At 40.3% G+C, this 24,241-nt stretch overlaps 1 protein-coding gene across 1 annotated transcript in view; it reads right to left on the bottom strand.

The window, feature by feature from the left end:
- mthfd1l (methylenetetrahydrofolate dehydrogenase (NADP+ dependent) 1 like) overlaps positions 1-24,241 on the bottom strand; it is a 372,644-nt gene that overhangs the window by 328,877 nt on the left and 19,526 nt on the right. Inside the window, exons 5-6 of the mRNA XM_028797690.2 lie at positions 20,791-20,915; positions 14,110-14,210 (exon numbers count right to left, since the gene is read on the bottom strand). Of these exons, the coding sequence (XP_028653523.1) occupies positions 14,110-14,210; positions 20,791-20,915 (226 nt within the window). The remainder of the gene's footprint in view (positions 1-14,109; positions 14,211-20,790; positions 20,916-24,241) is intronic.

The following is a 24,241-nucleotide window of genomic DNA, read 5'->3' as shown; positions in this document are numbered from 1 at the left end:
CAGGGAAATAGGAATGAGAGGAGCACGGTCCCTTCTTGGAATTTGTCGCAATTGACACTCCGGGCAGGAAGTGCAAAAGCGACAAACCTCCTCATTGATTCCCGGCCAGTAAAAACGGAGCTTGATCTGCTCCAGGGTTTTTTCGGTGCACAAGTGGCCACCTAGGATGTGGGCGTGTGCTAATTCACAGACCTGCCGCCGGAAGGTTCGTGGGATTAGCAGTAGCCTTCTCTCCTGCCCATCATGCATTGCTACCCGATAAAGAAGGTCATTTTCTAACACAAAGTAAGGGCCCTGTGGCATGGACTGATTAGTGCGCTGGCCGTTGACTAGCACCACTGCATTTTTTGCAAATTTCAGGGAATCGTCATTCCACTGCTCTCTTTTAAAAGAGGCCGGTGTCTCTCTAAATTGAAACCGTATAATGGAGAGAGGGTCTGAGTCGACCTCAAGGGGCGTGGTTTCCTCCTGCTCTGCTGCGGCGCGTGTGGATGACGTGTCCACACGCGACGGCCCGGGAGTTGCCACGTCACTCAGGCTGGCCGCTTCGTCTCTCTCTGCCGGCTGATTACACGGCGTAGAGGCAGCTTGAGACGGCTCATCTCCGTCCGCAACTAGGCCCAAGTGAACCCCGGGAGTGGTATGTGTCTCACCGCTTTTAATGTTAGGCCAGTCCCGCCCAAGTACCACCAGGAACGGAGGATCGGGAAGGATTGCCACGGTCACTTTCTGTACTGATCCTCTGTAGCTGATGACACAGGCAGCGGTCCTGTACCAGCGGGTTTCCCCGTGGACACAGGTTATACTGGCCTTAGCTTTGAACCACTATCGCGGTAGCACAAAGCGGCGAGCAACAATGGAAATGTTACTGCCAATATCGAATACAGCTGACGTTTTAAAGCCGTTAACGATCACCACGCCAGTGTGAGGGACCGTCAACGGGTTTGTCAGAGCACACCAAGCCCTCTTCCCCCTCCACCTGCATTCCACCTCGTTCCCAAGCGGTTTGCGTGCCCGCAGCTCCGGGGATGTTGGCACAAGCTCTGGGTTGTACAAGGGGGGCTAGGTCTTGGGACACACTCCGGTTGAGTTTGACCAAGGGACAGTTCAGCTCCCCCAGATTGTGAGGCCCTCCTATGTCTTTCTGTGAGCTCTGCTTTTTGAACTGTCTACCCCAGACCGGCTGGGTGAAACTACCTGGGGTAGTGTTTTTAAAAGTATGAAGCAAGCCACCTTCTCTATCACTTGAAAGGGCTTAAGTTCCTGTGGCCATAGCCACTGCCCTACCTTTGCCCATAGGGACCAGGCTTGTTGTGAGGTCGGCCGCTCAGGGTCGAACCTCCATTTTTTCAGGTTACTCACCTGCCAGTCTGGGGCGCCTCAAGGTGGGAAATGGGGTTCTGGCTTCACAGGGAGGCGGGCACTCTCCTCCGAGAGAGCATAAACAGCCCTCCTGGCCTCCCCCTTCCGAAGCAGCCCACGTCTGTGAGCCCCTCCCTCACACCCGCCAGCCTGCCTAGGTTGCCTAGCGGAGCATGCTGCGGGCAGAGCCTGTACCGGGCCACTCCGAAATGTGGAACACCCTCCCCGCCTGAAAACTCGGCCCCGGTATGCTCCCACCTGGGTATGTTGCAAGTCCTGTCCCCTTCTCTCCCAGGACTTCTCTATCCTGCTGACTACGCCAATGTCGCAATAACGAGACATTACACAGATAAAGGTTTTGGGGAGCCACCCGTATAATGTGGTATCCTGGCTGCAAAGTCGTTTGTTCAATAAAGAGCACTGATGTGCATACAACAGAGTCCAAAACAAGACTGACACATAGAGGAAACGGTTAGACTTTTAAAGGGGAAGACAGGAAGTGAGGTTATATGGGTCTGGCTCAGGTTCATCTGCCATTGGTTCAAGCTCGGAGGTGACATCACAGGGGCCGGAGCCGGTAAGGTCTTCTTCCATTGGCTCGGTCCCGGAAGTGACGTCATGAGAGCCAGGTGAGATCTCCCGAGAATCCCACATCCTGGCATGCCTCAGAACTGCCTTCCCTCGATCCCTTTAGCTGCCTCCCATGCACACGTGTGACAATATATTATATATATATATATATATACAGTAATCCCTCCTCCATTGCGTTCCAGAGCCACCCGCGAAATAGGAAAATCCGCGAAGTAGAAACCATATGTTTATATGGTTATTTTTAGAATGTCATGCTTGGGTCACAGATTTGCGCAGAAACACAGGAGGTTGTAGAGAGACAGGAACGTTATTCAAACACTGCAAACAAACATTTGTCTCTTTTTCAAAAGTTTAAACTGTGCTCCATGACAAGACAGAGATGACAGTTCTGTCTCACAATTAAAAGAATGCAAACATATCTTCCTTTTCAAAGGAGTGCGCGTCAGGAGAGAGAGAACAAAGCAAGAAGTCAAAAAAAAATCAATAGGGCTTTTTGGCTTTTAAGTATGCGAAGCACCGCCGGTACAAAGCTGTTGAAGGCGGCAGCTCACACCCCCTCTGTCAGGAGCAGGAAGAGAGAGAGAGAGAGCCACAGAAAAACAAAGTCAAAAATCAATACGTGCCCTTTGAGCTTTTAAGTATGCGAAGCACCGTGCAGCATGTCCTTCAGGAAGCAGCTGCACACAGCCCCCCTGCTCACACCCCCCTACGTCAGCGCAAGAGAGAGAGAGAGAGAGAAAGTAAGCCGGGTAGCTTCTCAGCCATCTGCCAATAGCGTCCCTTGTATGAAATCAACTGGGCAAACCAACTGAGGAAGCATGTACCAGAAATTAAAAGACCCATTGTCCGCAGAAACCCGCGAAGCAGCGAAAAATCCGCGATATATATTTAAATATGCTTACATATAAAATCCGCGATGGAGTGAAGCCGCGAAAGGCGAAGCGCGATATAGCGAGGGATCACTGTATATATATATATATATATATATATATAAAATCCAGCGTCTGTCCGCTTTTCACGAGAGATCTATTTATTGGATTTAGATGTTTTTTTTGCTTGAACATTCCAATTGATTTTACGACTCTCATCACACTAACAATCATAGTTCGCTTGCATGAGCGATATATTCATACTAATCAGAGACAGAGGCTGCAGGCAAAGGGGAGAGGGAAGCGTGATGTCAGGAGTAGGGAGCCAGGCAGGGCCCTCCTCACTGTACTGTTTCACTTCTACACAGACTAAGCCGCGGGGAACAGCTAGTTTATAATAAACAGGTAGAAAATGTACCTGCCTTAGTTATGCACAAAACAAAAAGCAATCCCTTTTAACCCTATTACCAAGGGTATTAAGTTCACCCCTTTGAGATTAACCTGTTGTTCTAATTGATTCACAAATTACAAATGTCCACTTGAAAAAATGACCCAGGAGTGATGGCTAATCTACTTGATTGGTAAATGAAGCCAGACTCATTTTTAATAAAAAAAGGCATAAAGACACAATTAACTCCCTAAGGATTTTACTTTGCTATTTTAGACAAGGTAAATCAAGGTTTCCAATAAAGCTGAAAGCTTTTATTTTTCTAGTTTAACAAAACTAAATAAGACGTATTTTCTGCACAAGCATCAAAAAGAACTAAATTAGATGATTAATTAAACAAAAATATGAAAGTACAGTGGAACCTCGGTTCACGAACGTCTCGGCACACGTACAACTCGGTTTACGACCAAAAAGTTCGCCAAACTTTTGCCTCGGTTCACGACCAAACACTCGGTATACGAACAAGCCAGGTTCCCTTTCGGTTTGTTGATGTTCATTCTCTCCCTGTGCATTTCCTGTGCAGCGAGCGAGAGAGAGCGCGCGCGCACACGCACACACACACACAGAGAGGCAGCGCAAGAGACAGAGGGCTGTACACACACACACACACACACACACACACACAGGAACACGCGCAAGAGAGGCGTGTGCGCACACACACAGGAGCGCTCTAGACAGACACACTGTGAGCTGCAAAGCTGATCGCACCCCCAGAGAATACAGACACCCCTGGGAAAACCCCTAAGAAATATGGACAGACTACCTTAACATTCCTCCTTTCCCTTCTTGCCGGCTCTGTCGCGTAATATGCCTCTCGTGCGGTGCTCCGCCTTCTTAAAAAGCCTGCACGGGCTTCTTTCAGTTTGTTAAATTGGTTGCTTGCTTCTCCTTCTTTCTCTCTCAGACAATCTGTGCTCCTGGCGGAGCTGTCATCTCTGACTTGTCATGGAGCACGTTTAAACTGTTGAAAAGAGACAAATGTTTGTTTGCAGTGCTTTGAATAAAGTTCCTTTTTTTCTACAACCTCCTGTGTCTCTGTGCAAATCTGTGACCCAAGCGTGACAACACACACAGGCGCTCCAGGCTCGCAAAAGAGAGACGCACGCACACACAGGCGGGGGAGAGAGAGGCGCGCGCTAGAGAGACACACACAGGTGCTCCAGGCTCGCAAAAGAGAGACCCATGCACACACACACAGAGCGATTGAGGGACGCATAAGTTAGAGAAGGCTTGTTTTTGTTTTCAGTTCTGTTTCCGGTGATCGGTTCGTAGCCTGCATTGTTGCAGTGTTACTTTTCTTGGTGGTTTATTAAATTACGGATTTTTCAAATGTTCCTTTTTTTCCCTGTGCTTAAAACTCATTAAAAAAAGTGTTTTTAGCGAGAGCGGTTCCTAGCACTATAGCGCGAACTATTGCAGTGTTAGTTTTCTCTGTTGTTAAAGGTTTTCTCAGTGTTATTCAATGTTTTTACATTTAGTTTACCATTACGCTGTGCATTCTATGGTATAATTAACTATATTTGTGCTTAAAAACTGAAAAAATGTATATATTTACATACAGTTTCTACGGTCTGGAATGGATTAATTGTATTTACATACAATCCTATGGGAGAAATTGCTTCGGTTCACGACCAACTCGGTTTACGACCAGAGTTGTGGAACGAATTATGGTCGTGAACCGAGGTTCCACTGTATTTAAATACAAATAACTAATGTGAGACTTAATATATTTCATAATCAAAATAAACAGAAACATTGATAGCAGGTGAAGATTCAAGAAAATGTTAGTAGCTTTGACTTTCTATATATGCAGTTTACAGCATTTTAATGGTGTTGAAATTTTGACTAACTCTGTTCAGTAGGTTTGCTAACTTAAGCCATCTGCTCTGTTATGTTTCAGTCAGGTTTTTTGTCCCTGTTTTGTATTTAATTGATGTTTTTATTTTCAATGTATTATTTTTCATATTTTTATTTGATTTATGTTTTGTTTGTAATTATATACTGTTGCTTTAAATATGCAGATGGTCTTTTTGCTTTGTGAATGGTTCCCCAAGAGATGGAGTCACCCTCATATCACCACTGCTGAGCCTTCCCTGTCATTTGATTCTGTTTTCTGGATTTTTGTGTGTTCGTGCTTGTTTGCCTTAGGATTGCCTTTTGACTGCTCCCATTTTCATTTATAAAAGATTCAAGTTGACTTTTGCATCACAAGCCAATGTTTATTTATGGTTGGAGGCATTTTTGAATATTAAGCTTCTATTTTTTTTTAAACGTTTCTCCATTTTTGGGATTAGCAATGGTGAAACTAGTTCTTAGTAGTAACTCCATTTTAGTAACTCCAAATTACCTGGGCTGGGTGAGCCTTCTCTGAGCTGGCCAGTATACAGTAGGTCCTGGCCTGCCTTTACGATTTGTTTGGAGGCATCAACTACCTTTTCATCATGTCTGTGATTGCTAAACATAACATCCTGAAAATAATTTGAATATTTCCAACATGATTTAAAACTCATTGACACTTGCTTGCTAACATTTTTTACAACAGATTCCAAGAAGAATAAAGGATGAACAAAATAACTCACTACATGCCAGTTTTTAATGATAAACATACATTCAATATAAAATAGTCATCCTATCAAAACAACTTCAACTTCAACTATATATTTCCATCAAGCTTTATTCTCTACTTCTAATCATATTTCAATAGTAATATAAAAATGAATATCAGTCTCATACCTTGTAGACACAGTCATGTGAAAAAGAAAGTATACCCTTCTATCAATTCTAAAATTTTATGTAATAGGACGGACATAATAAAAAATCATCTGGGGGCTCATGTATAAACGGTGCGTACGCACAGAAATGTTGCGTATGAATGTTTCCATGCTCAAATCGCAAAGTATAAACCCTAAACTTGGCATAAAACCACGCACATTCCACAGTACCAAATACCCTGGCGTACGCAAGTTCTCTGCTCGGTTTTGCAGACTGGCGGCACGCAGAGTCAAAGCAGTGCTACTGTTCCTGTCTGGTTACCCTTTCTTTCTTAGATCCACATTCCTGACGCGGCTTTATAAATACACTGAAACTAACTGCATATTGTTTATTAGTGTATTGCATCTGATTGTAATTAACCTGTAACAATATAATGGTCCAGGGAATAGCCATAGTATTCCAAATACCATAACTGCTTTAGCGATGTTACTCTCACTGCACCTTCTTTTTCTTCTTTCAGCTGCTCCCGTTAAGGGTTGCCACAGCAGATCATTTTTTTTCCATATTACTCTCACTGCACCACTCGGAGTATTTATATCACTGTATCTGAGTTTGGAATCACAGCAGCAGCTTATCGGAAAGAGAATTATCGGTATACAGCATCAAGCACACGCTGCCTCAGCCACAGTAAAACGCTTCAGAGCCTTTCCTGTACGGACCTCACGGTTCAGAAACAGTTTTATCCCAAGAACTTTAAACGCACTCAATCAGTCCATCAAGTGCTCCTTGTACAACTGTTTGTAAGTACAATTATCTCACTGTAAACTTGCACTACTGTTATAATATTGCACAACCTGCGCCACTTTATAAAGCGCGTATTTACATATGATGACGATATCATTGTTAAGATGAAATGCAGCAAAATATGTTGATTATATTATACAGATAAAACTTTAACTTCATTTAAATAATCTATATTGTTAATAATTAAACATGTGAGGACACGGTTCCGCAGCGCTAGCTAGTTCACGGATTGTTCCTACCTTGTGCTGTATTCTTGCTGGGCTGGCACGACACTGGAAGGATAGATGGATAGAATAATTAAACACATACTACGAAGATATTTCAATGTTCCTTAAACATTTTGAAGAATCGTCGTTCTAAGCTTACAGATGGCTTAACGTCTATTACAGAGCTGATTGTGTGGCGATTGGGTATTTGGAGAAAGAAAAATAAGGACAGGAATTGGAGGTTAGTACGTTTGAAAGAGACAGTACTGCTGCAATAAATTATTTCCTCGAAGGTCGCGCATGGCGCAGCAAGCATTTTGCATGAGACATGAACAATCACTGCACCACCGTGTTCCCATGTTTAATACCATGCTTTCATTCCTATCATCATGAAAAAGATATCACGTATACATCTCAGTATTTTAATTATTCAGAGAGTTGTAATATTACGAATGTAACGGATTCTGTGTCCTGTCGGAGGAAGAGAAAGCCCGGAAGCACGTAGTGATTCACACACATAGAGCATATAGAAGATCAAATACAAAACAAAGCATTTAATGTGCTACTTTAGTTACGATGGGATTTGAGAAACTAGTAAATTAAACAATTTTAAGATGAAGTTTATGATGTTCTACTTTAATGACAAAATAAACTACATGATTAAAGTGGAATTTCCGGGATTAAAGTTGACATTTCAAGCTTTTTTCCCCACTGTATGCCTATTTTTTTTTCTCTGTACCCTAATAAGCTTTCACATGACACTCAGACGGTGGGCTACGACTCGCCTTTTTGTGGCAACTTTGATATGTGACAACTTCTTTTCTATTTCAGGCACTGTGCAACTTTGTGAACTTGAGCTTTCGAGTTTCTCCGACACCATATGTTACTCGATCAACTTCCTTTTGTTGATTATATCACTGTTTAAATCAACGAATAGTAAGTTTTTTCTTGCCTCCACTTGGTATTCACTGAAATTCTTCTATTTTCCCTCGTGCTTTTCCCATTGTCTTTTCACAGAACGCTGAGCTTAAGGGCTATTTATATTGATTTGTATATTCAAAGAGGCATAATTCTGGGAGGAGTTGGGATGGGGCAGCAGGCGTGTGCACGTGCGTTACTTTTCACGCTGTTTGGGATTTATGTAGTGGAAGAATGTGGAAGTTGGCGAACGCACAGATTTGTGCATCTGGATTTCACTGTGCGTACGCACATTCCCACTTTTGTGCTTACGCCATGTTATAGTGTTAGTTCTATGCACGGCGTTATACATGAGGCCCCTGGTCCTTAGCAGGCCTTATAATTAGGTAACTACAACTTCAGATGAACAACAACACATGACATATTACACCGCGACATTATTTAATTAACATTAGCTAAGGCAAAATGCAGGAATTAAGACGGTATGAAGCAGCCTGCTGCTGCTAATCGAATGAACTTGATTCACTGATCATCAGCAAGTGTAACAACCTTTACAAAAGCTGAGGTTTGGCAGTTTGCAGTGTGTTAACACAATGCCGATGAGGAAAGACATCAGCAATAATCTCGGTGAAGCAATTGTTGCTGCCTGTTAAACTGGGAAGGCCATTTCCAAACAATGTGAAACCCATCATTGTACAGTGAGAAAGATTATTCACAAGTGGAAAACATTCAAGGCAGATGTCAATCTTACCAGGAATGGCCAGCCCAGCAAATTCACCCCAATGTCAGACCGTGCAATTCTCAGAGAAACTGCAAAAAACCCAAAAGCTACATCCCATGCTCTACAGGCTTCACTTAGCATGTTAAATGTTAAAAGTTCCTAATAGTACAATTAGAAAAAGACTGTCTGGAATGGTTGCAAGGAGAAAGCCTCTTCTGTCTAAAAAGAACATGGGAGCAAAGCTTTGGTTTGCAAACTTGCATCTGAACAATCCACAAGACCTCTGGAACAATTTCCTTTGAACAGACGAGACCAAGGTGGAGTTGTTTGGCCACAATGCACACTGCCACGTTTGGTGAAAACCAAACACAGCTTATCAGAACAAACACCTCATACCAACTGTCAAGCAAGGTGGTGGAGTCGTAATGATTTGGGCTTGTTATGTTGCCACAGGATCTGGGCACTTTGCAGTCTTTGAGTCAACCATGAACTCTGTATACCACATATTCTAGAGGTAAATGTGAGGCCATGTGTCCGACAGCTAACACTTGTCCGAAACTGGATCATGCAACAGGGTAATGATCCCAAGCACACCACCATATCTACAACAGAATGGCTGAAAAAGAAAAGAGTCAAGTTGTTACAATGGCCCATTCAAAGTTCAGACCTCAACTCAATTGAAATGCTATGGCAGGACCTTAAGAGAGCTATGCATAAATGAATGCCAGCAAACTTCAATGAACTGGAGCCATGTTGTAAAAAACATTCGGCAAAATGTGAGATACAAATAAAGTCGTACAGAAAACGATTACTTTAAGTTATTTCTGCTAAAAGTGGTTCTACAAACTACTGAATCGTGTACTTAGTTTTTCAAACATGGCTTCTCCATTTTGGCTTCATTTTTGTTAAATAAATAATGATTTATTTAATGTTGTGTGTTGTTTTACACCTGAGGTTAGATTTAAATAATTTTAGAACCTGGTAAGGACCAAATGTTTTTTATTATGTCATGATACATAAAACCATAGAATTGTAGAGGGGTGTACTTTCTTTTCCACATGACTGTATATGATATTTATTGCTTACAAAACTAAGGACATTGATGGTCTCTAAATTCTCTACCTGCTACTCTACTAGTCTGCTATCAGAACAGTATCATTAAAATTAGCAGCAAAATTATTGTTTTACAAGTTCGTATTAATTTGGAAAGAAGAGCAATTTGATTCTTTAAGACAATAGCCATCCTTTGCTTCTGAACTTTAATTTGTTGCCATTTCTCTGCAGATTTAGGTTCCCAAAACTGGATTGGAACAGATTTAAGAAATCATTTATCCCAAGCTATAAGCATTTTGAACTCTATTAGTTGTAAGGATCCTGCTGATTTCTGAATTTTTATAGTTGTGGCAGATTGCCGGGGTTATTACCTGGCCGGGATGCCAAAAAGGACCGGAAGGTGGCAGGAATAGCTTCCGGGCCACGATGGGGCAACCGCCCTGGAGCAGGAGAGGACCACGGGAGAAGAACAAAGAGCTTCTGGCCTGTTGGGACCCGTGGCCACCGCCAGGGGGCGCTTCAAGCCTCGTAGGACTTGGAAATAGTTACTTTCGCCACACTCGGCAAGATGGCAGAGGAACCTGCCAGGGACGCCCGGAGTGCTTCCGGGGCAAAGGGCAGCACTTCCGCCACACCAGGAAGTGCTGCCGGATGGACGTCATCAGACACCTGAAGCACATCCGGGCAGGGATAAAAGGCGCCGCCTTCCTACAGTCTGAGAGCCAGAGTCGGGAGTGGGAGCAGGACGAAGCTCCCAGGAGGAGAATAGAGGCGGTCAAGGACTGAGAAAAGACTTATTTGGGGTGATTATTGCTTTGTGCATTGTGTGGTGTTGTGAGACTGTGTTTATTTATGAATAATAAACGTGTGGATTTGATAAAGATGTGGTTTCCGACTGGTGGTGTCCGGGAAAATCTCACACTGTGTACTGTTAGAGTTCATTATTCATAGTCGTAGAACTCTTACTAAGGTGAGTACTGATTTTAACAGTGGTTGTTATTTGTTATTTCTTGGCCTATTTTTTGTATCCATATGTAACAATGTCCTAGGTTTTGTGCTTTCCTGCTGCAAAAACACTTCTCCATGGTATAGGAAATTAGGAGATATTTAACATGATTAATTATCCATTTTGCCTTTGGCAATGCCAGTAATTAAGTAAATAATTCAGAAAAGCTTCAACTTTTATTTACCTTACCTTCTTTGTTATAGGAGGCAAGTCTCTGGCCATTACTATACCAGGGTAATTGAAGCACACTCATTTTAAGAAACAGAATAATATAATTTACTGATAAACAGAATGATTAAAAAAATATGATAACTGCATGTATATATTGATATATAAGACAGGATGCAGATAGACTATACAGGCAAACATACAACATAAAAGAGGGAGACTGTTTACTGGTTATTTAGAGCTCCAATTTATCTTGACATAAATAAACAGTTTTACAATGCCAAGTCTTCAAAGATGCTGTTTAATGTTGTGTGGCATTTGTTACTTTGCTGCTGCTATGGGTTCAAGTGGAGGATTCTTCTTCATTGGAATGCACCGTTTCTCTGCTGCATGATCCTTTGTCTGTGGTGTTCTGTGCTTTTCTCAATTAGGACCGTTGCAGTGTCATCTGCAGTTTCATAAGGAAAACACTACTTTTCTGGCACAAGCAGTTAAATGCTGAAGTTCCCTTCTTGAAGTAATCTCTGCTTTGTAGTCAGACTGGACTTGGTGCTTTGCTTGGCAGACTGGATCTCAGCTTTTAGGTCCACAAAGAGGGAGCGGATTATCAGTTTTTTAATTTCTGAGAGAAGTTTCGGAGGGAGGATATTTTGGAGAATGTGAGAGAAGAGTGCTCCCCTGAGAGTTTCTTCACTGTGCACTTAGAATTCTTTTGAGACTTTATCAAGTGTTTCAAAATGAGTGCCCAGAGATTTGAGTGAAGCTAGTTTATGAAGGAAGGTGGAACCTCTCCTCATTTGATGATTCCAGTTACAAAATTAGGGTGTGCTCTAAAGAGTTGTTCTGTCCGTTACAGTTTTCCTTGAATCATAGGTTTTTGGTCTGGCTTGAGTCCATTTCACATCTTCAGGCTCAAGAGGTCTACACAGGGGTCTCTGTGAAGATAGCAATTCAACTCTGATTTACACCTATGATTTCAGATGAAGTACAAGCAGATCCTGGCACTAACTTGAGTTCAGTCACTTAGTTTGTAATGTAAATGGAGGTTTTGCGCAGTAGGATGTCTGTTAAATCTGCTACCTTAACAGGCCTGGTGTGCCACTAAAGCCTACCAGAATGGGCATTGCGCACTTTGTCCTACAATGGGAAAGTAAAAGTCTCTCTAACCTAATATTTGTCCTTATTACCCTTAAGTGCTGTTCATACTTGCTCTCTAACTTTTTGATTCCTAACATAGATTATGACATGCTAAAAGTCATTTACAAACAGACCCAGTTGCTCATTATAATGGAAAAAATATACTATATACTAAACTATAAGAGAGGACTGATTTTTGGAAACGTTGGGCAGGATTCAGTGATGAAGACTGTTTAGTTTTATTGATGCTTCATGAGGAAGAATGGATAAAGAGAAGTTGCCATGGACTACAGAGGCAAAGACATTACTACTCGAAACAACGGCAGACAAAAGTGCAAAATACTTTCCAATGATGTCTACAGATGAAGATAAATATCAGTGCATTCTTGTTACAAAATTCCACTTCAGAGAGGGCATTTAGTATAGGGAACATTAGGTAACATTTTAACAGGTCACAGTTTTTTTTTTCTTAACACAAGTGGATGCACAGTATAAAATTCTGGAAACTCCAAAAAACAAAGTTCATACAGTATATACTAAACACACACAATATAGATATCTTTGCATCACTCTTCACCACTAGATGGCAACCAAGAAACATGTTTAGCTACTGCACAGTCAACAAAGCACCTATGACAGAAAAAAGATTAATGCTGTGGAAATTAAGACTTATTAAAACTGTAACCTAAATTATTCTTCTGACACCAAATATTGGCCTTTATCTTCTTTGAGTTTAGTGCTGAATGAATATGATACATGGTCTAAATGCACTAAAAATTATATAGTATTCACAGTTAAGTAATTCTTGATAGTAAAATTACTTTTACCATTTAAAAATTATGTTGTATTATATAAAATACATTATTGGACATTTACGCTGTTGATTTTATTAACATGCCTAATTTAATATGGAGCTGCTTGCCTGCATAGCCAATGGTGAAATTTTTAACCTTTAAGCTTTGCTAAACTTCTATGACTCTTTCCTTCTGCTAATTTTATGGAAATTTTTCTGTAAGTATTTAGATGTAATATGCAAATGAATTTAAGTAAACGTCCAAAATATTGTAAGCCTTTTCATGTGCAGGGCCTACTATGAACGACTTACTAGAGCAATTGACTCTTAAATTTGTATAACCTTTTTCCTTACCTTCAACAAAAGTCACTGCAGCTGTCTCGATGAATGTTTTATATTTTATGATTACTTGATTTGTGAAAGGTTACAGATTACTTTCTGCTTACTAGGCTGAAAAGCATTATCTCGTTTACCTGGTATATTTTTACAAGAATAATTTATCCATCAATATTTTAATCCATTTATCTAGATCTGCATCACCGAAAGCCAATGAATCCTGGTATGATTAATTACAACATGAGAATCAGCATTACAGGGGGTGTCAGTCTAATGCTGTTAATACTCGTGCCTACTCTTATCATTCACACACTTTCAATTAACCTAACTTGGATGTATTTGGGAAGTGACAGAAAAACCTGACTATGCATAGGAAAACTCATTCTGATACAGAGATAATGCCAAAAATCCTCAAGCATAATACCCAGTTCATGATTTTAAAACTGAACTCTGGAGCTGTGAGACACCAATACTAATCACTGTGTCATCGTGCCACCTGATGTTCACTAAAATAACACACTTTCAAAGATGCCTAATCCAGTTCAGGGTAACAAGGGGCTAGAAAAACAGCACTAGACAGCCCATGTTCACTAAACATTTTCAATAGCTTCCATCACAGAAAATTGCTGAGAGAGCTACTGTATTGTCATTGCAGCATTAGTCAATTTTGTCATATAAAAACTTTACATACTACAATATTAATTATATTGATCTACATATCTGAATATCTTCTGTCAATTCTAGAAAAAATATCTATTTAAAACATTATTAACATAGTAACTTTCAAAGGTGAAGTAAAGGTTAATTGATTATCTGGAATAATCAAACTTTATTTGTAAAATCTGTAGTAATGAATTTCCACCAGCTTTGCTTCTGTAAAATGCAGTGTGATTCTGTGTCCAACCTACCTATCCAGCACATTTAAGTGTGAAAAGGTCTTAATTGAAAAGACTATTGGTTTTCAGCTTTTATAACAAGTACTCACCACTTTCAGTTAACAGCTCCAATACCGCACTTGCTATTGGAGGGTCAAAGCATTTATTCATATCCCCACGTACAAGCCTTCCAAAATTCACATCAGATATACTGTGGAAATAAAAAGAAAGTTGAGTGAATATTATAAAACTTAAAACATCCATCCATCCATCCAACCCGCTATATCCTAACTACAGAGTCATGGGGGGTCTGCTGGAGCCAATCCCAGCCAACATAGGGCGCTAGGCAGGAAACAAACCCCAGGCAGGGCGCCAACCCACCGCAGGGCACACACACACACACACACACACACCAGGCACACACTAGGGACAATTTAGACTCGCCAATGCACCTAACCTGCATGTCTTTGGACTGTGGGAGAAAACCGGAGTACCCGGAGGAAACCCACGCAGACATAGGGAGAACATGCAAACTCCACGCAGGGAGTACTGGGAAGCGAACCCAGGTCTCCTAACTGCGAGGCAGCAGCGCTACCCACTGCGCCACTGTGCCGCCCTAACTTAAAATATTTTTGCACTAAATTAAATTACATTCCAAAACCCTATAGCCATTGTGGCCCTCCCAATTAAGGACTAAGCCCCCCTGATACACATTAACAAGTTAAAAACAGCTAAACTGTTGCTTTTAAAAAGTAAAAAGCATCTATAAATTAGATTTATAAACCCATACCTGATCATTTTTATCACTGTCAGCAGTGGCTATCATCACAATTATCAGTATTACAGTTTAAATGTAATTTAATACTATATACTGTAGCTCTTACATAAAGGAGTTAATGATCCTCAACATGAGTGCTGAACACCCTGCTGTACTACTTGTTTACCTAATGCTTTATGGCCAAACACAGCTTCATCTGTATGTTTGCTGTAGACACTGCCATCATAGGCCTGACAATCAACAATAATGAGACAACTTAAAGAGAAGAGACTTGTCTTGCAACACTGGGCACCAGAACAACAACTTTACCCTTTACAACAAATCCAAGAAGCTGGTTCTAAACTCCTGCGGTGGGTTGGCACCCTGCCCGGGATTGGTTCCTGCCTTGTGCCCTGTGTTGGCTGGGATTGGCTCCAGCAGACCCCCGTGACCCTGTGTTCGGATTCAGCGGGTTGGAAAATGGATGGATGGTTCTAAACTCAGAAAGTAGGAGACAGACCACACTTCCATATGAACCAGATGAAATACGATGGATTGGGTCAGTAGAGTCATTTCTTGGAATGACCATCACTGACGACCTTATGTGGACACAAAATATCTTTTGTGTAATCAAAGAGGCTCATTAGTCTAAGGAAAGAGCAGAAGCCTTGGTCTATGCTTACCAAGTTCTACGGCTGCACAGTGAAGTCTATACTCCTCAGGCTGCATAATATTCTGGTATGACATTTGCTTGGCTCAGGACCACACAGCACTGCTGAGGGTGGTGATGTTGACAGAGACTGAAACTAGCATTAACCTGTCCTCTTTTCAGAGCATATATGACAAATGCTGCCTTAGAAACATAAATAGCATTGCTTACTGTACCTTCCTGCTCAGTCACTGTTCTCTCCTTCATTCATTGTGGCGGATGATGCAGGACCATTACCAGTAGCAGATTCAGAGTTAGTTTTAATTGACAGGTCATAAGGTTACTGAGCAGCCACTGATGCTGAAAACTGTATGATTGATTATTATATTTATATGTTTAGTTCAATACATCCATTCCTTTTTTTCCCCTCTTGTTGATAGCACTACTGTCACTACTTTGTGGGTTTCATTGAAGAATTTCACAGTGCACTTAAACTTGTTATCAGCAACATTTTCTCATTAAAGTTCAAATGCAGCTTCTTCATAAATGACACTATTTTTGGCTTGGTTATGATCCGAAAGTATCATATTATACTTTGTTAAATGGAAACCCATTTTTCAAGAAACAGTGTTGCTGGTAGGTAACAAATTTTAATAATATAAATAGAAAGAACATAAGACATTTAATTACTATTATTTTTGACACTAAGAGGAGAACATCACCATTTTCTCACCCTGACCTGTATCAGTTTTTGCCTGCAGACCACACAAATCAATTAAAGTTAATTAATCTCTCTATTCACTCATCTTCTTCTTCTTTCGGCTGCTCCCTTTAGGGGTTGCCACAGCGGATCATCTTCCTGTCCTCTACATCTTGTTCTGTCACACACATCACCTGCATGTCCTCTCACACCACATCCATAAACCTTCTCTTAGGCTCTTTTCCTCTTGCCTGGCAGCTCATCCTTTTCCCAATATACCCTGAATCTCTTCTCTGCACATGTCCAAACCAACGCAATCTCACCTCTCTGACTTTGTCTCCCAACATTCCAACCTGAGCTGACCCTCTAATGTACTCATTTCTAATCCTGTCCATCCTCGTCACACCCAATGCAAATCTTAGCATCTTTAACTCTGCCAACTCCAGTTCTGTCTCCTGCTTTCTGGTCAGTGCTACCATCTGCAGCACATATAGTTAGGTCCATAAATATTTGGACAGAGACAACTTTTTTCTAATTTTGGTTCTGTACATTACCACACTGAATTTTAAATGAAACAACTCAGATGCAGTTGAAGTGCAGACTTTCAGCTTTAATTCAGTGGGGTGAACAAAACGATTGCATAAAAATGTGAGGCAACTAAAGCATTTTTTAAAACAATCCCTTCATTTCAGGGGCTCAAAAGTAATTGGACAAATTAAATAACTGGAAATAAAATGTTCATTTCTAATACTTGGTTGAAAACCCTTTGCTGGCAATGACAGCCTGAAGTCTTGAACTCATGGACATCACCAGATGCTGGGTTTCCTCCTTTTTAATGCTCTGCCAGGCCTTTACTGCAGCGGCTTTCAGTTGCTGTTTGTTTGTGGGCCTTTCTGTCTGAAGTTTAGTCTTCAACAAGTGAAATGCATGCTCAATTGGGTTAAGATCAGGTGACTGACTTGGCCATTCAAGAATTTTCCACTTCTTTGCTTTAATAAACTCTTGGGTTGCCTTGGTTGTATGTTTTGGGTCATTGTCCATCTGTATCATGAAACGCCGCCCAATCAATTTGACTGCATTTAGCTGGATTTGAGCAGACAGTATGTCTCTGAACACCTCAGAATTCATTCGGCTGCTTCTGTCCTGTGTCACATCATCAATAAACACTAGTGTCCCAGTGCCACTGGCAGCCATGCACGCCCAAGCCATCACACTGCCTCCACTGTGTTTTACAAATGATGTGGTATGCTTTGGATAATGAGCTGTTCCACGCCTTCTCCATACTTTTTTCTTGCCATCATTCTGGTTGAGGTTGATCTTGGTTTCATCTGTCCAAAGAATGTTTTTACATAACTATGCTGGCTTTTTTAGATGTTCTTTAGCAAAGTCCAGTCTACCCTTTCTATTCTTGAGGCTTATGAGTGGCTTGCAACTTGCAGTGCACCCTCTGTATTTACTTTCATGTAGTATTCTCTTTATGGTAGACTTGGATATCAATACGCCTACCCCCTGGAGAGTGTTGTTCACTTGGTTGGCTGTTGTGAAGAGGTTTCTCTTCACCATGGAAATGATTCTGCGATCATCCACCACTGTTGTCTTCCATGGATGTTCAGGTCTTTTTGCGTTGCTGAGTTCACCAGTGCTTGCTTTCTTTCTCAGGATGTACTGTAACGATTCGTCTTGAGCACTAGCCTGAGAGAATTGCTACCACTATTCTGACCTAGCTAAAGTCAGATGTTAAAAGGATAGGCCAATATCACACCTTAATAAGTTGCCCGTATAGTCTTTATTCTAATAAAACAATCCCTCAATATCAATGCAGGTATATGTCACAGCCCACCATAGACCATCAAATAAACAACAAATAGAAAAATAATCCCTTACACATGGATCGCCCGCCCGCACCTAAGTAACCCTTAGTTTTGCAGCGCCACCAACATATACATGTATCTATACATCAAAAGTATTCATTCCCCCAATTCCCGTTCTAGCGATAATAAATAGATCCGCTGATAGTCCACAATAATATTCCTGTAACGGCCGTCAAGCTGATGCGGAGTCCTGAAAATAGCGGACTATATATATCCAATCTCCTCTTCGTCATACAAGATGTACAGTCAGACTTGCGCCATGATTAAATTAAAGTAAGTCCGTTTCGATAGCTCACCCAAGTCCGTAGGTACTAGCAGAACGATCGATTCCCAGGAAAAAGAGAAGACCATCCACCTTCGAACAGGACTGAATAGGAGCTCCTAGGCTTTTCCCATGGCCAGAGCAGAATCTGATCTGCCTTGTCTGTTATACGATGCTCTTCTTTTCCTTTTACGCTCCCTCCTCCTTCACTCTTTAAAACGGCGCGATTTATGCAAATCACTCCTCGAACAAACCGGAAGTTCCACCTCTGGGGCACCGCTGTCAATCTCTGTCGGAAGACTGTTCGCCCCCCCCCAACAACCGATCGACAGCAGAAAACATTATTCTTTATGTGGCAGCGCTACAGTACCACACTGTAGATTTTGCCACTCGTAATATTGTAGCAATTTCTCGGATGGGTTTTTTCTGTTTTTGCAGCTTAAGGATGGCTTCTGTTCTGTTGTCTGTTCACAGCAAAATCTTCCACATGCAAGCACCACACCTCAAATTAACTCCAGGCTTTTTTTATCTGCTTAATTGATAATGATATAACGACGGACTTGCTCACACCTGCCCATGAAATAGCCTTTGAGTCAATTGTCCAATTACTTTTGAGCCCCTGAAATGAAGGGATTGTGTTAAGAAAATGCTTTAGTTGCCTCACATTTTTATACAATCGTTTTGTTCACCCCACTGAATTAAAGCTGAAAGTCTGCACTTCAACTGCATCTGAGTTGTTTCATTTAAAATTCATTGTGGTAATGTACAGAACCAATATTAGAAAAAAGTTGTCTCTGTCCAAATATTTATGGACCTAACTGTATAACAAAGCTGGTCTCACTACTGTCCCGTAGATCTTCCCTTTAACTCTTGCTGATAACCCTCTGTCACAAATTACTCTTGACACTCTTCTCCACCCATTCCACCTGCCTGCACTAGCTTTTTCACCTCTCTTCCACAAACCTCATTACTCTGTACTATTGATCCCAAATATTTAAACTCATGCACATTCGCCAACTCTTCTCCCTGCATTCTCACCATTCCACTGATTCTCCTCTCATTCACTCACATGTATTCTGTCTTGTTCCTACTGACCTTCATTCCTCTCCTCTCTAGAGCATATCTCCACCTCTCCAGGGTCTCCTCAACCTGCTCCCTACTCTCGCTACAGATCACAATATCATCAGCAAACAACAAGGTCCAAGGGGACTCCTGTTTAATCTCATCTTTCAACCTGTCCATCACCATTGCAAATAGAAAGGGCTCACAACCAATCACTGATGTAATCCTACCTCCACGCTGAATGTGGACAACAATACAGATTTGCAGATTTCTAGTCACTCATAACTTTGCTAATTAAATTAAGACTTTTTGATAATGCAAGAAACTAGAAACTTTTGTTGTTAACTCTCTTTTCAGGGCAAATTAAATTCAGGAGAAGAATTCCCACAGTGAAAAGTGAAAACTGCAAGTTATAATATATTTACATAATGTGACTTAAATAGAACTGTAATGATGACAGAGGATTTTATATAATTCAATACTGAACCTTGACCTAACTACAAATTAATCCAAAGATGTGCAAGTGTCCAGTTTTGCAGATACCCACTAAATAATGCAAATGAACTGACTTGGCTGCAACTTTAATAGCGGTGTGTACAAATACAGTGCTGGACATGTTCAGTGGGGGGATCCCATCATTGTTGTCAATGTCACAATGGTTTGAGAACTGCATGCTGGTAAGGCTGCTCGGTTGGATAAGATCTGATCAGAGGAACAGAAAGCACTGGACATTGTTGGGATAGCATATTTAATGTGTCTATTCAATGTTGTATAAAAGGCAGGTAATTGACCCTTGGGCTGGCAGGCAACTATAGAGGGACTATACTCCTCAGGATTCCAGGCAAGGCCTATGCCAGGGTGCTGAAGGGGAGACTCTGGCCTAATAACAGCCTAATATATAAGAGGAACAATGTGGGAATTGCTGCAGGAATATGGGGTAACACAGCCAAACTTGCATGTATTTGGTCCCTATATGAACAGATTAAGAGCTGTGTCAGAACACTTGGCATTAAGTTAAATTTATTCATTGTGGATGTCGGACTCTGTCAAGACTGTGTTATGTATCCGTTTTTGGTTTTCATTAACAGTATATTATGGCACAGTCAAGGATGTGAGGGTGTCCTGCTGGGGAGGCTTAGGGGTGGCATGTTGCTTTATGCAAATGATGTTTTTCTTTTTTGCCTCTTCTGAATGTGACCTTTGGCACAAAGCTGAGAAATTTGCTGTTGTGTATGAAGTGGCGGCATGGATGTGGATCAGCACTTCCAAGTCAGAGGTCATGGTTCTCCCTGACCTGCCTGGCTTGCTTCTGTCCTGACGCTGACCAGGAAGTGGTCCACGAAGATGAGAAAAAGGAGAAAAATATTTATTATCCTTGAGGGGCATTTTAAAACCACCAAGGCTGTACAGAAAAAAAAATATATATATAACAAATTAATCACAGAAGAAATTACATAAAAGAAATTAGACTGATCAAAGAGAAAACTCACCCATCAACATCCTTTTCTTTTTTAACAGAGTTGAGTACCCTGCTGGTCTGAAAGACTAATGGAAGGTGCAGAAATATGCCATGAACACTAGAGTCTTCATTCAATTTTATAATCTCATCCACAATCTTAAAAGAGACAATTAAAATGCTATATTTAGAATTTAGTTGAAAATATACTGTATTTTCACTATTGTGCAAATTAAATATTAATTAAAAATTAAATCAATTAAAGGTACCTAAAATAGAATCTTGAAAGTAAAATTAAGAAAGGGTAAAGCAGGTTATGATTATTTTCTAATATTTCTAAAAACATTTTTAAAAATCCATTTTAAAATGTGGTGTATTAATAAAGCACATTAGGTCAACATTAAAAAACATACTTTTTGTGATTATTTTTTATTCTACAATTAAAAAATAATACAAAAACATTTGGTAGAAGTGTTTTAGAAAAACAGCACCCTTAATCGATCAGTGAATTATTTGCTCTAACTTATTACAAAAGGGTGACGCTGCTGACTCACAAATTCAGTGTGAAAATATGCATATGCCAAAAAAATCTGATTTATAAAACTTGGCATACACATATTTCTATGCAATTTACCTTTGTAAGTCACAATTTTGCAGTTTTCTCAGTAAAGCTTTGTCTGCTATGCTGTAAAGGATAGTTCAGCTAAAAGATAACCTGCAATTTACCAGAGCCAATGCAAATTCCATCCAAACAGTGGAATAGTATACCAATGATTTGTCCTTGAGCGGATATTTGAATGGACATTTACATTTGATATGTTTTCAGGGAACACTGTTGCTGTCACTATATTCACGCAACAAGAGTTTCTATTTGCATTCTTAGCATTAAGTTAAATGCATTAAAGGTGGGCAGAAGAATGCAAGATGTTTAACTTCTCACCTCCTTTCAAAGGACAGAATCTCAAGTCAGACTTGAAGGTTTAGACAGTATAAAATTAGTAAAAGGCCAGAATGTTCAAAAAGTAAAAAATTAGGAGCATACAGATAGCATGTCTGACATTTAGGAATGATCTGAGTGTGATCCCCTAAATGCACTTGTGTGGTCCATAGCGGAGTGCAGCAGTAAGAGTCAGATTCAATATCTCCTATCCAAATTTATTGTTCCTTCCTTGAAAATCCTGCAAGTCATCTGAAGATGAGTAAGGGAAAACTAGCCTACTTGAAAATGCTTAAGTGATTCAGGGTCTTGTTACTGTAGATGATATCAGAAGACTGACCAAAAAACTGGAGGAGCAGCAGCAGAAGCACTTAAGGCATTGTAGATTGTGGACAGTGAAGCTATAAATAAAACCCATGCACAGCACTACTAATTTCAAAAACAATTAGTAGAATTAGATAATTGTATGATCAGTTTAACAGCTTGCTGCATGACAGAAAGGGAAAGCAGAGATCAGGGAGATTCTCACTGTAGAATCCCTATAACTATGGATTGACGGGAGCAAGGTGACATTATTTGTTTCATCTTGTGTTTTAAGTATGGCTGGAGCCATCTAAGAATTGCCAGGGTGGAACTTAAGATTGCTTCTAGAAATAGAGGAAATAGTGCAGGGCTCTTTTTTTTTTTTTTTTTTTAAATAGAACTCCTACATGCTTTCTTAAGTTTTCATAATGCTCCTGCTTGTTGACTCAACCAACCTCAACCTCATCAGCATCTGCATCAGCATTAAAATATTACATTAAATATTCTCTTCCAATCAACAAGAATGAAATATGGCTAGTTTTCTTTTTTAGCCAAGGTAACAGCTATTTCTAATATCATTAAAAATCTGTACTGACACATATTTTCTATCTGTGTAGAGTGCAAGAAAAAGAGAAATAAATATCCCTGTTTTGACCACCTGTTCCTACTTGTTTGACTGCCCTTAAGACCTCAGTCATCTGCTGCCGAGAACTGCAGAATGCAAATTGTTCAGTCAGCAGTCAGTTCAGAGGACCACCAGTTGCTTGACCCCCTCCCTCCTTTGCAGAGTGTTTGGCCAGTTTGGGTGCAACCATACAGCTAAACAGCACTACTGTAAGTAACAAGCATGTTCTGTGTATCCAGTGTCCTACAGTGCTTCATAATAAATCCCATTATAACTTTGCAAATTGAAATTTTTTTTAAAAAGTAATAATTAAAACAAGAATTTTTATAATAATACACAGTAAAATCATCTTTTACCTGAATAATGCAATGTTCTGAAATGGTTTTAAAAATAAGAATGGTTGAATTCAAACAACAAAGTACCAGTTACAGAATGAATGTTTTCACCTGGTGTGCATATCCAACTACATATCCATAATAGAAAGAGTTTTGGTGGGCATGCCATCAAACGCTCCTCAGAGGATGTACTAGATTACCAAAAAAAATCTCCAATAAATGTTTTCTCCATCAAATGTGTTTTTTTTTAACGCCACAGGTAATAATCCGCGAATACGATAATTAAATCCATCCTAACTAAGCAACTCTCACGCCTCGCCTATCCTTAAAACAAATAGAGCAAAATTACAGTCTACATAAATTGTGTATTAGTTTATTGTTTCAAATTCAGTTTGGGAGAGGTCACTTCGACTAGAAAATTTTGTATAAAATAGTTCCCTCCTTCACACGTCAGATAGACGCTCCTGTGGGCAAATCAACCACCAAGGGTTATTTAAATGACCTCAAAGACGCGTGGGTGTCTAGTGTCTGAATATGTTGCCTGAACAAACCTCAATGACATGTCACACACACATCTGTGGCAAAATCTATACTAATAAAAGGCAAAACCCTCACTGACTGACTGACTGACTCATCACTAATTCTCCAACACTGCAGTCTCTTGTATAGCAAATAATGGGTGGCTGTGCATTATCCATGATCACAGTTTACAGTTTTTGCAAGAAGCATAAACTACTTCGTACATGACCATGATATCCCATTTGATATGTAATTTAAAAATATTTTAAAATTGCTTTCAGATGTAAAAAGAAATAAGGAGTGTATGTTGAAATGTAAAACAAAACAAGACCTGCATAATAAAATGTAAAATATCATGTTGCAATATAAAATTTAAAGATGAAAAAACATACACCAACAAAAAGGAAATATGCAAAGTAAAAAACAAAAAATAATAAACTGCAGAATTCAGAACTAAAAAATAAAATACATGAATAAGTATTGCAATAAATTAAAAGTTGGTTCAGAATTCTTTACTTACTGGCAGTAGAACTTCACAATGCCCAGGTTAGTAAGTTTAAGCTCCATGCCTGTATTTATCAAGCATCTCAGAGGAGGAAATCAGTATACCTGGTTCAAAAGTCTCAAAGTGACACAAATTTGGCCTTAGTTTTCCAAAGTCAGCAAACTACTAACTTCACCAAGATTTAGGAGAGCTTCTGAACTGTTCTAACTCACTAGGAGATGTTACTCATTCCCACTGGGCCTGGGAAAAGCATGTTTCCTA

Source organism: Erpetoichthys calabaricus, chromosome 3 (assembly GCF_900747795.2).
Source record: "Erpetoichthys calabaricus chromosome 3, fErpCal1.3, whole genome shotgun sequence".
Taxonomy (NCBI): domain Eukaryota; kingdom Metazoa; phylum Chordata; class Cladistia; order Polypteriformes; family Polypteridae; genus Erpetoichthys; species Erpetoichthys calabaricus.
The sequence above is the reverse complement of the archived record's forward strand: the minus strand, read 5'-3'. Positions and strand labels throughout refer to the sequence as shown.